The sequence below is a fragment of the Vipera berus genome (genome assembly GCF_964194415.1).
Source record: "Vipera berus genome assembly, chromosome: 2".
NCBI lineage: Eukaryota > Metazoa > Chordata > Lepidosauria > Squamata > Viperidae > Vipera > Vipera berus.
The window spans coordinates 7232320-7249819 of NC_138203.1; the positions used below are offsets into that span (position 1 = coordinate 7232320).

At 44.4% G+C, this 17500-nt stretch overlaps 1 protein-coding gene across 1 annotated transcript in view; it reads left to right on the plus strand.

The window, feature by feature from the left end:
- Nucleotides 1-6818, plus strand: part of PIK3C3 (phosphatidylinositol 3-kinase catalytic subunit type 3) — a 115960-nt gene extending 109142 nt beyond the window's left edge. The window contains exons 24-25 of the mRNA XM_081318701.1: nucleotides 2871-2996; nucleotides 6169-6818. Coding sequence (XP_081174827.1) covers nucleotides 2871-2996; nucleotides 6169-6183 — 141 coding nt within the window. The 3' untranslated portion in view covers nucleotides 6184-6818. The remainder of the gene's footprint in view (nucleotides 1-2870; nucleotides 2997-6168) is intronic.
- The last annotated feature ends 10682 nt before the right edge of the window (nucleotides 6819-17500 follow it).

The following is a 17500-nucleotide window of genomic DNA, read 5'->3' on the forward strand; positions in this document are numbered from 1 at the left end:
ATGTAAGATGTTCCAAATAGTGCAGGTTTTTTTGTCGCTTTGCTGGAGTTATTGCAGGAAGCTGCAATTTCTTGATGTATTTTGCAAAATTTTTGGACATAGTTCCCAGTCCCCCGATGACAATGGGTATCACTGTTACACGTTTCATCCATAATCACGCAGTTTTGAAGGCCAGGTCGTGGTATTTCGTAATTTTTTCCAGTTCTTTTTCTTCGACTCTGGCATCTCCTGGTACAGCGATATCAATCAACTGTACGCTTCGGTTCTCTACAACTGTGATATTTGGTGTGTTGTGTTCCAAATGGCGATCTGTCTGTATTCGGAAGTCCCACAAGATCCTCACCCTCTCATTCTCGACAACTTTTTCCACCCTACGTTCCCACGACTTATTATTATTATTATTATTCTCACTGCAGTAATTCTAGACTGGAAAAAAATCTCCCATGACTCTTTCTTAACTGTTTTATCCATCAATCCTAAGAGGAAAAGCTGTGGCTAGAATCGAAAACATTGAATTATCATTCTTTATGTCTTCGGCCAATATTGGACCCATAATTTGTAATCTTCAGTGTTCCTCTGGCCTTCCACTTCAGCATCGGGACTTACAAATGCTCCAAAATCCATACCTAATTAGATGCTATTGGAAAGATAATTGTAACAGCCTCTGTGGAAGCATTGCGGAAATTATATCTCAATTTCTTTATCTTCTTTTCCTTCTAGGATACTGTTTACTAGGAAAGCACTTATAATTTTAACTGCTGTACAAATGAAGCTCTTGTTTTAATAGAAAAAAAAGTATGCAAAATGCAACGTGTGATTGTATAGTTGAATCCTGTTTTTTTTTCACTTACAGTTTTATTTTGGGATCTTGCTAAAATGCTTCCACCATTGCTGAGACTTGTGACAAAACTATGCACACTCTTCTTCCCTCGACCGTTCCAAGATTTTACCTTCTTAGTAGGATGTTCTCCAAACGGAATCTCTCCTTTTTAAAAAAAAAAAAAAATTCTTGATCGTACAATGACCTCCCAAAGAAATAATCTCTTACCTTGCGTCAGATTTTTCCCTTCTTAATTGAATCGAAATTTAATTGCACGTTTCCTTGAAGGAACAGAGGTTGCAACCAATTTAGCAGTAGGAAGGCACAACCGCCTCTCTTTTTCCCTTCTTTCCTTTCCTTATTCTGTTCTGCAAAACAGTTGAACTAGTGTCTGTATCTGTCTTTCTGTGATACATACATACATACAGGTCGTCTTCAACTTACCGTTCATAAGTGATGATGGTCGTAAAGCGAGACACCCACCTAAGTTTACAAACTTTTCTTTCTTTCTTTCTTTCTTTCTTTCTTTCTTTCTTTCTTTCTTTCTTTCTTTCTTTCTTTCTTTCTTTCTTTTTCTTTCTTTCTTTTGTTCCTTCCTTCTCTCTCTTTTCCTTCCTCCCTTCCTTCTTTCCTCCTTCCTTGCTTCCTGCCTCCATTTTCTTTCCTTCCTCCCTCCCTTCCCTTACCCTTCCTTCCTTTTCCTTCCTTCCTCCCTCCCTCCCTCCATTTTCCTTCCTTCTGCCCTTCCCTTCCCTTACCCTTCCTTCCTTTTCCTTCCTCCCTCCCTCCCTTATCTTCCTTCCTTTCCCTTTCCCTTTCTACAAGAAGAACAGAGAAAACTGTCTGTGATTTTCTGTTGGGTTATGTTGCTGTGCTTGAGAACAGATTTGTGACTGAAAGAGAATGAGTGAAACACAGTTATGGGGACCAGTAAGTTGTATGAGGGAAGCATCTCATTTTACAGATAATTGAGTTCATGCTAAAAAAGCTTTTACCTGCTGTCCTGCTCTTAGCCTCCTTTTGTCTGGTTGCTGGCAGATAAATCCATGTCCGCAGATACAGCATAGCCATGTTTGTACACATATAGACATGCCTGACCTCCACAATTTATGAGGGTTGGCAGTCAGAAGGATTAGGGTTTCTGCTAGGATTGGTGGCTCTGGGTTGACACAGCGAGGACGGTGAGCTTAATTTGGATTTGAATTTTTAGATAGATGAGAGAAAGAGAGAGATGATAGATGATAGATAGATAGATAGATAGATAGATAGATAGATAGATAGATAGATAGATAGATAGACAGATATAGATAGATATAGATGGATGGATGGATATAGATGTATAGAGAGAGAGAGAGAGAGAGAGAGAGAGAGAGAGAGATAGATAGATAGATAGATAGATAGATAGATAGATAGATAGATATAGATGGATAGATAGATAGATAGATAGATAGATAGATAGATAGATAGATAGATAGATAGATAGATAGATAGATAGATAGATAGATAGATGATAGACAGACACAGACAGACAGATATAGAGGATGGATGGATGGATGGATGGATGGATGGATGGATGGATGGATGGATGGAGAGAGAGAGAGAGAGAGAGAGACACCAACAGAAGAGAATATTTGTAGTCATGTGGTGTCCTTTGTGCCTTTGAACTTGCTTGTGTTCTTGCAGACCTTTCAATTTCTTGCAGACCTTCCAATCCTATCCAATTAGGAGATATATTTTTAGCACTCACGATGTTACCTAATTAAGTAATGAAACATCTGCAAGAAAACGACTAAGCTCAAAGAACACTAAGGACAAGAGAGAGAAAAAGGAGAGACAGAGTAGATGATAGATAGATAGATAGATAGATAGATAGATAGATAGATAGATAGATAGATAGGTAGGTAGACAGGTAGATAGGTAGATTGGTAGATAGATAGTAGATAGACATATTGACATACATACATATATACATACATTTTCTGCTTACTTGTGTGTAGTTGATCATAAATTCAGAGTCGTGTTCTTGGTCCTCCTTTCTTGTTCTTCTCAGGTTCAAGACAAATTCCGTCTGGATCTGTCTGATGAGGAAGCTGTACACTACATGCAGAGCCTGATTGACGAAAGTGTCCATGCTCTCTTTGCAGCGATGGTGGAACAGATCCATAAGTTTGCTCAGGTAAGAACCTCATCAAGATTCTCCTAGACCAGACCAGGAAGCTTTGGGTCCCTCTTTCCTCATCTAACAGAATTAAGGATTGCCAGCTCAGGAAGGCAACAATATTGTCTTCCTGTATTTGAGGGGCTCTCCCAAAGAAGAAGAGGGGGTCACATTATTCTCCAAACCACGTGCAGGCAGGACGAGAAACAATGGTTGGAAACTGACCAAAGAGAGAAGCAACCTGGAATTAAGGAGAAACTTCCTGACAGTGAGGACAATTAAATGCTGGAACTGAAGTTTCCTTCAGAAATCATGGGTTGCTTCTCTCTTTGGTCAATTTCCAACCGTTGTTTCTTCTCTTGCCTTCTGATGCTTTGGAGAATAATTTGATGCCCTCTTCTTTGTGGCAGCCCCTCAAATACTGAAATACTGCTATTACGTCTCCCCAATAATGAATTCTTTGCTACTTTGAACTCAACAAATGCTCCTGGTTCTTTGCGCCTGACATTAATCCTAAATTAGTGCTAGATAAAGATCAACAGAATTTATTTGGGTGGGGGTGGGGTGGGGGGTTTCTTGGGTCTCTTGTGGCTATGCAAAGATTTCAAACTGATGACCTGTTTAACTCCACCTTCCAGTTCAGCCTGCTGATCTACAGTATAAGCCTGTTCTGATCAGGGAACTCAATCATCATAGCATCAAAACTGTAAAAAAAAATCATTTACCATTCAAACAGAATAAATTACCGATAAATATTTGAAAAAAAAAAACTATCCCTAGGGCTCCATAAATTATGAATAAGCATTTTGATATGGGAATGGCGCAAAAACTGCAGCACGAGTCTTAAACGTGCTTTGCCACAACTTTGGAAAGCAAAGCAAAATTCACTCCGGTGTCTCTTTCCTCAAACTTGGAGGGTGGGGCAGATGGATAAAGACGATCTTTTTATTTCCCTTCGGAAAGTTAAATATTCCCCCAGACCATCAAAAGGTTGCCCAGGCTTTTATGCTGGTTTGTAAAAATTCTTCCAAGATAATTTCATGTAAAGCACTCTCAAAACAGCTATTTTAGCGTTAAGTATTATGCCTCAGAATCCCTTGGAGCACACTTAGATTCTCTTTTCTTCCACCCTCTCTGTTCTTGGTTCTTTGCCAGGCATAAATGTTAACTCTTCCCTTCCTTCCCTTCCCTACATTGTCGGGCCCAAAAAACGTGCTAAGTATAATATAGGAATAGAAACCAAACGTAGACCCTATAGGGCTGGAAGGAGCACAGGCCGTCTTCGTATGTTTTAGTCTCCAGGCCTTGGATCATCTTAGTTGCCGTTCTCTGATATATTTTTTCTCCAAACTCTCAAGGCATTAGCCCACTGCCTTGGTGGAGCAGTGGGCTAATGCCTCCTTAAGTAACACCAGCTGCCTGCAATGAGTGCAGGTTCGAGTCCCACCAGGCTCAAGGTTGACTCAGCCTTCCATCCTTCCGAGGTAGGTAAAATGAGGACCCAGATTGTTGGGGGCAGTAAGCTGACTTTGTAATAATGCCGCTTGGGTGTGTGTGTGTGAAAGCCCTAATAAGCAGGCATATACATACGTAGAATGAAGGCTACTGCTAAGCTTGTAAGCCGCCCTGAGTCTTTGGAGAAGGGCGGGATATAAATGGAATTAAAATAAAAAATAAAAATAAAAACATCTTTTTTGTGACGTGGTGACCCAAATGGGCTGCCGTATTCCAGGTGTGGTCTTACTAGGGTTTTATAAAGCGGTACTAATACTTCACGTGATCTTGATTCTGGGCCTCTGTTTATACAACCCAGGATTGTGTTAGCTTTTTTGGGGGGTTGCTGCTGCTGCTGCTGCACACAGCTGGTACTAGTAGGTAGACATTTTATTACCCTAAATTAGCCAGCCTCATCCATTCACGTCTATAAGAAACCAACCAAGCTCAGAGAGCACCGAGGACCGCCCAGTATTCTAGATTCTCACAGGACAGCAGAGTTTCTGGACTCAGCGACACAGCGAACATGGCTCCCATTGATCCTAAAGCATCTAGGTGGAACTAGAACTCACGGTTGCCCAGTTTCTAGCTTGACGCCTTAACCACTAGGCCAAGGGTCAGCAACCTTAAACACTCAACGAGCCACTTGCACCCGTTTCCCAGAGAAAAGAAAACACTGGGAGCCGCAAAACTCACGCGCGCGCCCGCGCGAGGGGGCCTTAGTGGAGCAGTGGGCTAATACCTCCTTAAGTAACACCAGCTGCCTGCAATTAGTGCAGGTTCGCATCCCACCAGGCTCAAGGTTGACTCAGCCTTCCATCCTTCCGAGGTAGGTAAAATGAGGACCCAGATTGTTGGGGGCAATTAAGCTGACTTTGTAATAATGCCGCTTGGGGTGTGTGTGAAAGCCCTAACAAGCAGGCATATACATAGAATGAAGGCTACCGCTAAGCTTGTAAGCCGCCCTGAGTCTTCGGAGAAGGGCGGGATATAAATGGAATTAAAATAAAAAAAATTAAAAAATAGAATCTTGATTGAAGAGTTTAATTAAAAAGAAATAGAGGTTGCTGTTCATGAGTTCTCTCTCTCTCTCTCCCCCTCCCTCTCTTTCTTTCCTTCTCTCTCTCTCTCTCTCTCTCTCCCCCCCCCTCTCTTTCTCCCTCTCTCTGGTCTTCTGCTCACCTGGCAAGCTGGCTTCACGCTGTTCTTCAACAGGCTTACACACATTCTTATTGGGCTGGCTCTCCTGCCCTTGGTCTGCCAGTCCTCTTCCCCTACTCAGTGAGAGTGTGTGTGTTTGTGTGTGTGTGTGTGTGAGAGAGAGAGAGAGAGAGAGAGAGAGAGAGAGAGAGAGAGAGAGCTAGCTGTTGCTTTCTGCTTTCTGCTGCTTCCTGCGGAGACGCAGCAAAGGCAGTTGCATCGCCCAATAAGCTTGTCAGCTTGTCGGAGAACAGCGTGAGGCCACTCTCTTTTTTACACACACACACACACACACAGAGAGAGAGAGAGAGAGAGAGAAGGGAAGTGCAAGTGCCTCTCTCTGTCTCTCTCTCTCTGCAAATGGTGGAGGATGACTGGGAGCCACAAGAGAAGGCTGAAAGAGCCGCCAACCGGCTCTCTCTTAAATAGCTTGTAGTTGGCTAATGAAATAACGCACTGCCTTCCTTAATGTTTTCTTCCTCTTTCTCTCACTCAGTACTGGAGAAAATGAGACCTCGCCACTTTTGAAGGCAAGCATTCACACACAGCTGCTCCGCGGAACCGCTGAAGATAGCATCAAACCAGGATGTCACTTTTCTTCCTTGGATAATCAGTTTATCAAGAATTGCCATTCCGAACTGGGCCAAGGGTGTTGCATGTTCTTCCTTCTTGGTTATCAGCCGTAGTTTGGAAAAACCACAATAACAAGAAGAAAATCAAAGTCTTGCGGTTTTTGAAGGACATCCGGGCGCCTATTATTGTGGTTGGTTTGGACAAAAAGCCTGAAATGTCTCCTTGCACTTAACCTGGACTTGATGGCCCTTTTAGAAGAACACAACTATGGAAAGATACCTGCGGACAAAGCTTATGAACTTGGGACTGATGTTTGGGGTCCCAGCTAAGTTGGATCTTCCTTTTAGAGTAGGTTAATTCCTACAGATTGCTTTTTTTTTAGAAAACGGGATCCTAACAAGCTCTTAGCAGATCTGGACCTTAGAACAAAACAAAGTCCTCACAAGACATGAGTGATGGACTTCAAATACCTGACCGGGGGAGAGAGCGAAAGTTTTCACTTTCCATAGAAAAAGATAACGTACGTTGACTACATATGCCAAATCTAATAAAATGTCTTTGGCGAAACCTTAAGTTCTCTTTAGTAAAGCTTCTTCGGTTTTCTTCTTCTGCTATCCGCACCCTTACATCCAAAATCTTTATTTATTTTAATTGATTTATTTCTAGCAGTTTCTGTTCCAGATTGACACACTTCAGCTTGATGTGACTGTCTGCAAAACTAGGATCTTTTAACCTCTTAGGCTAATATGCTGAAATTGGGTTACTTGATGATGGATCTTCAGATACCACTGGACTCTTACAGAAAAGAATGAAGGTAGTCTTTATTCAATCAATCAGAATAGAGTTGGAAGGGACCTTGGAGATCTTCTAGTCCAACCCCCTGCTCTGTTCCGTTCCAGCCTACGACCGGCCCTGTTTGTGTGTCAGGAACAACCCCTTTTTTTTCCTTTTTACAGTCAATAGGCTGGAAAAACCCAACCCAAATTTATTTACAGTTCAAACAAAAAAGCAACAGAATGTTTCCTTCAATAAATGAAACAAAATATCAAAGGAGTCAACAAACAAAAGTTAAACAGAAGTAGTAAGAACAGACCAGAATTCTCTCAGAATATCTCCAAACGGTTGCCTTCAGCAACCAGCCCCGCCCACACCTTCCCCTTTTATTATCAGTCCCAAGGCGTGGCTTTTCACTGCCTTCTCCTCTCACTGAGTTGCCTCATTGATTTTCTCTGCTCTGCTCTGCTGGATCGCCTTCTGCTTATAGCGTCTCTGAACAGATTCAGCTGTGACTCCTCTGAGTCTGACATCTCCTCACACAGCTGAGCCTCATGAGGAACACGACTGGAGGGGCCAGGCTGAGAGTCCTGCAGTGCATCAGAGCCTCCCTCCGACACCAAAGGCTCTCCAAACCCCTCCTCCTCCTCAGATTCATCGGACTCAGCTGCTGGCAGCACAGGCTGAGACTGAATCACAACATACTTGAGCAGGAGACCCTATATCATTTCAGACAAGCGACTATCCAGTCTCTTCTTAGAAACGTTCAGTGATGAAGCACCCACCATTTCTGAAGTCAAGCTACTCCACTGGTTAATTGTCCCCACTGTTGGGAAGTTTGAGAGTTGCCACAAAGAGGAACTTATTTTCTAAAGCAGCTGAAGGCAAGACAACAAACAACAGCTGGAAACTACTCAAGGAGAGAAACAACCTGGAATTAAGGAGAAACTTCCTAACAGTAAGGATAATTAACCAGTGGAACTGCTTTGACTTCAGAAGTTGTGGCTGATGCACCACTGGAGAAATTTAAAAATAGATTGGGCAGTCATTTGTCTGGGATGGCAAACCTATGACACGGGTACCATAGGTGGCATGCAGAGCCCTCTCTGGGGGCATCCGCGCCGTCACCACACTCCTAGACCTTCAGCTGGGTTTATAAAACCTTTTCGCTTTAGGCCTCCACCACGGTGTGCAAAAAAAAAAAAAAGAAGGTTCAATCAATTTCAACTTCTCGCGGGGAAAAAAAAGATCTTGCAAAGTTGGAATTGATTGATTGAACTTTTTAGTCCCACCCAGTCTGCCGTTATCACCACAGCCATGCCCACCCAATGGGCCATGCCCACCCAATGGGCCACACCCACCCAATGGGCTACGCCCACCCAGCACCCGACGACACATAAGTAGGTTTTGGGTTGCAGTTTGGGCACTCGGTCTCTGAAAGGTTCACCATCACTGGTCTAGGCCAGGGGTAGGCAACCTTGGCTCTTTGATGACTCGTGAACTTCAACTCCCAGAATTCCTGAGCCAGCCACGCTGAGGGGAAAACAGTGAGTTTCCAAGCTGAGCCGTGTTGGCTGAGGAATTCTGGGAGTTGAAGTCCACGAGTCATGAAGGGGCCAAGGTTGCCTACCCTTGCTCTAGGTCAAGCTCCTGCTTGAGGAAGGGTTTGGCTTAGAAGACAAGAAACAATGGACTGAAACTAATCCAGGAGAGAAGCCTACTGCAATTAAGGAGAAACTTCCTAACAGGGATGAGAATTAACCAGTGGAGCAGCTTGCCTTCAGAAGTTGTGGGTGCTCCATCACCGGAGGTTTTTTAAGAAGAGACTAGACAGTCACCTTTCAACTGTATTCTGTAATCTAAACCAGGGGTTTCCAACTCCCGGTTCGTGAACCGGTACCAGGCCGCAACATGCCAGCAACCGGTCCGCACAAACAAGCAAAGCCCCATCTGCGGGATGCAGGCAGCACACACACCCTCCGGTCCGTGGAAAAAAAACCTTTCTCCACGGAACCAGTCCCAGGTGCCCAAAAGGTTGAGGACCTCTGCTGTAGATCATCATCATCATCATCATCATCATCATCATCATCATCATCATCATCATCATCATCATTGTTAGGCATATGGTGTTAGCCTACAATGTTGGGTTGAAAATATATTAACCATAATGTTATGAGTTAATTGGCCAATGGGTGTGTAAGTGTTCTCATGGCCATAAGAGGAAGCTAGGAACGTAGCTTCTTTCTCTTTCTGAATTCACTGATCTCTACTATTACTGTTTTTGCTCTGCTGTTGGTTTACTACTGTTGTAAACCTGAACTGTGTATTGACCTCTGGACTGGTAAGAAGACTTTGTATTTTGGATTACTCCTTGGACTGTTGCTATTGTGTATGACCTGGACTGTTCATTTTTGTCTGTGCATTTTTGTTTTTACACCACCCTCAAAGTAAAATACTTTTTGCTTTTACAACTCAGTGTACTCCTGTGTGTGACTCTTACTGCTCTCAGTACCCTTCCTTGTCTGTGCAACTCTTTGGTAGCACAAGGAGACCTCTGCACACACAAAAAAATTCCTTAACAATCATCATCATCATCATCATCATCATCATCATCATAATGGAGAAAATGTCCTTTAATATGGTTGGCATATTTTATCAGTTAATAGCCAGGTTCCATGTACTGAGCGTTCTCTTTCCGTCTGCTTTTATTGTGTTAGTTAACTGGTGCAGAGGGACATTTTATTGTAACGACACCACAACATGATAAAATAGGTAGGGGCTTCCCAGTGTAATTTGTATCTTTTGCACACTGGGGGGGGGAGACATGTCGCCTCTCGGATTTTCTTCATTATAATTATTGGCTCCTGTTTGCCTTTTGAGACACCTCCTCCTTCTCCATCCTTTTAAATTTTTAATCGGCTTCCGAAATTGCTCTCAGATCCATTTCCCCCCCCCCACTTCTTCTTTCAATGCTGCGTTCTCCTCCGTGCTTGTTCGTATTTTCCCCGAGTGCTAAAAATGTTGGCTCTTCTGAAGATGGTGAGATCCATAAAGTCAAATGGTTCCCCTGGGCTGTGGTATCACCACATTGTTGCTTTCAGCTACACAATCTCATCCCCAAGCTTGGGAAATGGGAAAGTTGAAAACGGTGGGGCAAACTCCCATTTTCCATTCATGCTCCTTTGGAGCAGAAATAAAAAAGTGAAATGTCAGTCAAGGGCTGTGATTTTTCCGGATTCCCAGTTTACCAGTTCTATAAAAGTTTCTAGTTTTCTTGTTTTGTTTTGTTTTGTTTAAAAAAACCCTTGGTATTCAATTGCTTTGAAACGTATTAAATTTGGTACTCAACATATATGGCTGTGAAAGTTGGACCATAAGAAAGGCTGAGCGCCAAAGAATTGAGGCCTTTGAACTACGGTGCTGGAGAAGACTCCTGCAAGTCCCTTGGACTGCAAGGCGATCAAACCAGTCAGTCCTAGAGGAGATCAACCCTGACTGCTCTTTAGAAGGCCAGATCCTGAAGTGGAAACTCAAATACTTTGGCCACCTAATGAGAAGAAGGAAGGACTCACTGGAGAAGAGCCTCATGCTGGGAAAGGTTGAGGGCAAGAGAAGAAGGGGACGACAGAGAATGAGGTGGCTGGATAGAGTCACTGAAGCAGTAGGCGTGAGCCTAAATGGACTCCAGAAGATGGTAGAGGACAGGAAGGCCTGGAGGAACGTTGTCCATGGGGTCGCAATGGGCCGGACAAGACTTTACAACTAACAACAACAACAACAAGTCAACATATTTTGGCAAAATAAATAAATAAATGGCCTGGTAGTTAACATTTTAAATCCAGTATATCTTATATAAGATAAAATAAGGGGTCAACTTAGGCAAGACAAGAAAACAATGGTTGGAAACTGATCAAGGAGAGAAGCAACCTGGAATTAAGGAGAAACTTCCTAACAGGGAGGACAATTAACTAGCTGAACAGCTTTTTTCCAGAAGTTATGGGTGCTCCATCACCCCTTGAGGTTTTTTAAGAAGAGACTGGACATCCATTTGTCTGAAATGGTATAGGGTCTCCTGCTTGAGCAGGGGTTGGACTAGAAGACCTCCAAGGTCCCTCCCAGCTCTATTTTGATTGATTGATTGATTGATTGATTGATTGATTGATTGATTGATTGATTGAAAGGGGGTAGGTTCTCCTGCATGAGCAGTGGGTTGGACTAGAAGACCTCCAAGGTCCCTTCCAGCTGTATTCTGATTGATTGAGGTCATGGTTGTCCCAAAGGTGATTTTCCAAAAGGCAACTGGACTTTCTTTCTTTTTTTATTCCTTGAAAACATTTCACTTCTCTTCCAAGAAACCTCTTCTATCTCTTTTGTTCACGCTGAGCCAGATCTAATCTACCTGCATAAGAAAGTCAGTTGACAAAGAACAAGTAAGATGACTAAAGGACCTGGGAGCAAAAACATATGAAGAATGGTTACAGGAATTGGGTATGGTCAGTCTAGAGAAAAGAAGGGCTAAGGGAGACACGATAGCAGTATTCCACTATTTGAGGAGCTGCCACAAAGAAGAAGGGGTCAACTTATTTTCCAAAGCACCAGAAGGCATGACAAGAAGGAATGGATGGAAACAAATCAAGGAGAGAAACCACCTGGAATTAAGGAGAAACTTCCTAACAGGGAGGACAATTAACCAGTGGAACGACTTGCCTCCAGAAGTTGCGGGTGCTCCATCAGTGGACGTTTTTAAGAAGAAACTGGACAATCACCTGTCTGAGATGGTATGGGTTCTCCTGCTTGAGCAGGGGGCTGCACTAGAAGATCTCCAAGGTTCCTTCCAGCTCAATTCTGATTGATTGATGTGTTTGGTACTCAACACACAAGCTAGAACTTGTCAGTGGCGGTTGCCTTGTGACTCGCTACCGTTTCCAACTGAAACAGAGGGTTGATACATTAGTGATTCCACAGCTCTTGCCCTTTGCACATCCCCTTCCAGTCTTAGCTTCTCTGTGGTCCTTTTGTGCATTTTTGCTCCTTTTTTTTCCTCATGAGTACAGGTAAAATGAAGTTTTTATGTTATTTAATCTAAGTATTTATTCTGTGGGAAGTCAGCCCCCCAGAGAAGGAAATATTAAAAGGGTAGAAAAATACATTTCCGCAAGGGATCTTAAAGAGGCAGAAAAGCATGCCCAGTAAGCCAACACTGTGCTAGGCTGCATTAACAGAGGGATAGAATCAAGATCAAGTGAAGTACTAATACCACTTTACAATGCCTTGGTAAGGCCACACCTGGAATACTGCATCCAGTTTTGGTCACCACGATGTAAAAAAGATGTCGAGACTCTGGAACGAGTACAGAGAAGAGCAACAAATGTGATTGGGGACTGGAGGCTAAAACCTATAGGGAACGGTTGCTGGAATTGGGTAGGTCTAGTTTAACGAAGAGAAGGACCAGGGGTGACATGACAGCAGTGTTCCAATATCTCAGGGGCTGCCACAAAGAAGAGGGAGCCAAGCTATTCTCCAAAGCGCCTGAAGGCAGGAGAAGAAGCAACGGATGGAAACTAGTCAAGGAGAGAAGCAACCTAGAACTAAGGAGAAACTTCCTGACAGTGAGAACAATTAACCAGTGGAACAACCTGCCTCCAGAACTGGTGAATGCTCCAACACTGGAAGTTTTTAAGAAAAGACTGGCCAGCCATTTGTCTGAAATGGTATAGGGTTTCCTGCCTGAGCACGGGGTTTGATTTGATTTGATTGATTTGATTTGATTAAATTTATATGCCGCCCTTCTCCCTGAGGACTCAGGGCGGCTCACAACAATAAAAATTAAAAAACATAGAGTAAAAAATTTAAAAGAGAATTAAACAATAAATGCAAAATTACGAGACAATTTAACCCAGTAAAAAGCCTAATTAAAAAACGTAGTCAGTCCAGGCCCGCTTGTTGGAACAACCACGTCTTCAGGTCACGGCGGAAGGACCGAAGGTCAGGGGCCATCTGCAGCTCCGGGAGCAACTCATTCCAGAGGGTCGGCGCGCCCACAGAGAAGGCTCTTCCCCTGGGGGTCGCCAGCTGGCATTGCCTGGCCGACGGCACCCTGAGGAGGCCGACTCTGTGGGAGTGAACCGGGCGATGGGAGGTTGACAATGGCAGCAGTTGGTCTCGCAAGTACCCTGGTCCTAAGCCATGTAGGGCTTTAAAGGTTATTACCAGCACCTTGAATTGCACTCGGAGGGTAACCGGAAGCCAATGCAGCTCGCGCAGGAGTGGTGTAACATGGGAGTACCGAGATACTCCCATAAGCGCCCGCGTGGCCGCATTTTGCACCAGTTGAAGCCTCCGGGTGCTCTTCAAGGGCAGCCCCATGTAAAGAGCATTGCAGTAATCCAGGCGAGAAGTGACGAGGGCATGGGTAACCGTGCATAGGGCATCTCGGTCCAAAAAGGGGCGCAACTGGTGCACTAGGCGAACCTGTGCGAAGGCCCCCCTGGTCACGGCCGTTAGATGATCTTCCAAATTAAGCCGTGAATCCAGCAGGACACCCAAGTTGCGAGCCCTTTCTGAGGGGGCCAATACCTCCCCCCATCAAGAGATGGAACTTGTTGGACAATATGAGATGCCGGTATCCACAGCCACTCGGTCTTGGAGGGGTTAGGCCTGACCCTGTTCCTTCCCATCCAGACCCGCACCGCCTCCAGGCACTGGGACATCATGTCAAAGGCATCACTGGGTTGGCTTGGGGTAGGGTCTTTGGCTTGTGCAGGGGGTTGGACTAGATGACCTCCAAGGTCCCTTCCAACTACTTCTTCTTGTTGTTGTTGTTGTTCTTCTTCTTCTTCTTCTTCTTCTTCTTCTTCTTCTTCTTCTTCTTCTTCTTCTTCTTCTTCTTCTTCTTCTTATTATTATTATTATTATTATTATTATTATTATTATTATTATTATTATTATTATTATTATTATTATTATTATTATTATTATTATGTCTCCCTCCCCCAAACAGAAACCAGCTCTGTAGAAATGCAGATGTGATAATCCATTCAGGAAGGTTGGAGCCCTCCAGCTAGAAGCTTAGGAAGACATAAGACACCTAACATCTACATACCCCACCCAAACTCTAAGACAGGACACAATAGGATTAACTCACAGATGCCAAAGGTCACACCCAGACTCAGGTCAGAATACATGACACAGGAAATACAAAGTCTAAAACAGGAACAGGAAACAACTCCAAACAAAAGGCTCCAGAGGGTTATAAAAACCCACTTCCTACATGTGCTCGTCCCTTTCTTTCTTCCAGAGCCATCTTCCTGTTTGGTTCTCCTCTTCAATGAACTGCAACCTTCTTTCTAAAGAAGTCGCCATGTTGTTTGTTTATTCCCGGCTTGGACTGAAACACAATGAAGACTTTTCCTTCAACAATTCATTTTTCAGTTTATTTCTCATGTAAAGTAACGATGTACAGGTAACCCTCGAGTTACAGAAGTTTGGTTAGTGACTGTTCAAAGTCACTAATGTGAATTATGACCGTTTTTCACACTTATGACCACTGTGGCACATACACACCATGGTCACGTGATCAAAATTCAGACACTTGGCAGCTGACTTGTATTTATGATCATTGCAGTGTCCTGGGATCATGTGATCCCCTTATGCAACCTTCTGATAAAGCAAAGTCAATGAGGACGTCCAATTTGCTTAACCATCATGTTGCTAATGTAACAACTACAGTGTTTCATTTAACAACTGTGGCAAGAAAGCTCGCAAAATGAGGCAAAACTCACTTAACAAATGTCGTACATCAAGGACTAACCTTTATAACCCAATATTTTTTACATATTGCCTTAAAAATGTGCATTGGAAACATATTAAATTTATTTACATTATTCCTTCTGAGAAAAAATGGTTAGATACTCATCGCGTTTCCCGGAACCAATTAAGGACGAGTACTCATTACTTTAAGATAGAAGCAATTTATATGCTTATGTTTATTTCATTTTTTTAAAAAAATATGCATTTATAAGATACATTTATAAGATACATATATACCTAATTCTCTTTCCTGCCTACTGAACCAAGTCGGATATTTTGCCTTTGGGTTGACGTTTCTCTTAATTAGAGTGATTGATTAATTTCATTAATGTATTTTATTAGCACAATTGATTAATAGAGCTAATCAATAAATATTTTACATGAGTCAGTGCACAAAGTTTTTTTCGGAGCGAGGGAAGCACACTAAACCTCTTCTGTGCTTGAAAAAGTTCAAAGGTAGGCTGGGCAGTAAGTAAGTAAGTAAGTAAGTAAGTAAGTAAGTAAGTAAGTAAGTAAATAAATAAATAAATAAATAAATAAATAAATAAATAAATAAATAAATAAGGAAGTCCTGAGCTGAAAGGGAAGGGAGGAAGAATTTCATTACAAAACATAAAACTGAAAAGAATAATAGAGAATTCTATTCTGTTCTGTTCTGTTCTGTTCTGTTCTGTTCCGTTCCGGTCCATTCCATTCCATATTTTCTATTCTATTCTATTCTATTCTAGGTGGTTCCGCCCCAGGCGCCTAATGGACCCAGAACGGTTCCAGATGGCGCTTGGTTCTATACCCATCGCCCTCACCCACAGCCCAGTCGATGCCTTGGTGGATGCCTGGAAAAGGGCGGTCACCAAGGCACTTGACTGTGTTGTACCCTCGCGACCTCTGACCCTGCGCAGATCCCACTGGGCTCCATGGTTTTCTGCGGAGCTCCGGGAGATGAAGCGTCGGAGACAGGGTCTAGAGAGCGGTTGGAGGTCCAGCCGATCCGAATCTGACCGTTGTAGTTAAGAACCTTTATAAGGTCTTATCTTGCGGCGATGAGGACGGCGAAGTCTAACTACTTTGCTGCCCTTATCGCGTCCGCAGATAATCGCCCGGCCGCCCTGTTTAGGGTGACTCGCTCCCTCCTTAACCAGGAGGTGAGGGAGGGTCCCTTACAGGGATGGGCCAAGGAGTTTATTCATCATCTGATGGACAAAATCGCTCAGATCCGGGCCGGCCTGGACTCTGACTGGGCGGAGTCTGACGTGGAGGAATCGGACGGTCTTGAGCATGTTATCTGGACTGAGTTCGATCCTGTTTCCCCTGATGATGTGGACAGGATCATGAGGAGGCTGAGCTCCACCACCTGTTTGTTGGATCCGTGCCCCTCCTGGCTGGTTTATGCGGCCCGGGAGGAGACACAAGGCTGGTTCCAGGCAGTAATAACTGCTTCTTTGAAGGAGGGTGTCTTCCCCGCCGCCTTGAAGGAGGCAGTGGTGAGACCCCTCCTCAAAAAGCCTGCCCTGGACCCGGCTGTTTTAAATAATTATTGTCCAGTCTCCAACCTTAGCTTTTTGGTGAAGGTTGTTGAGAGTGTGGTGGCGCATCAGCTTCCTCTGTTCCTGGAGGAAACTGATTATCTGGACCCGTACCAATCGGGTTTCAGGCCCGGACACAGCACGGAGACGGCATTGGTCGCGCTGGTGAATGATCTCTGGTGGGCTCGGGACGGGTTGTTCCTCTGTCCTAGTCCTATTAGATCTCTCAGTGGCTTTTGACACCATCGACCATGGTATCCTACTGCGGCGTCTCAGGGGGTTGGGAGTGGGAGGCACCGTTTTACGGTGGTTCTCCTCCTATCTCCTGGGCTGCTCGCAGTCAGTATTGACGGGAGGGCAGAGATACACCCCGAGGCCTCTTGTTTGTGGAGTTCCTCAGGGGTCGGTTCTCTCGCCCCTCCTGTTCAACATCTACATGAAGCCACTGGGTGAGATCATTTGTGGTTTCGGGGTGGGGTATCATCAGTACGCTGATGATACCCAACTTTTTCTTTCCACCCCCAACCAACCCAGCGATGCCCTCGCCATGATGTCCCGTTGCCTGGAGGCGGTCCAGGTCTGGATGGGGAGAAACAGGCTTCGTCTCCATCCTGCCAAGACTGAGTGGCTGTGCATATTGGCATCTCGGGTTAACCAGACCATTCCACCTTTAACGATGGGGGGTGAGGTGTTACCCCCCGTTGATAGGGCTCGCAACTTGGGCGTCCTCCTTGACTCCCGGCTCAATTTTGAAGACCACATAGGAGCCGTGACCAGGGGGGCTTTTGCCCAGGTTCGCCTGGTGCGCCAGTTGCGTCCCTATCTGGACTGAGATGCCCTACGCACAGTCACTCATGCGCTCGTGACCTCCCGTTTAGACTACTGCAACGCTCTCTACATGGGGCTGCCCTTGAGGACCACTCGGAGGCTTCAGCTGGTGCAGAATGCGGCCGCGCGAGTTGTGATGGGGGTTTCCCGATACTCCCGTGTAACACCTCTACTCCGCGAGCTGCATTGGCTTCCGGTTGCCCTCTGGGTGAGATTCAAGGTGCTGGTGATGACCTATAAAGCCCTAAATGGCTTGGGTCTGGGATATCTGAGGGAACACCTGCTGCCGGCATCAAGCTCCCTTGGTCCAGTGCGCTCCCA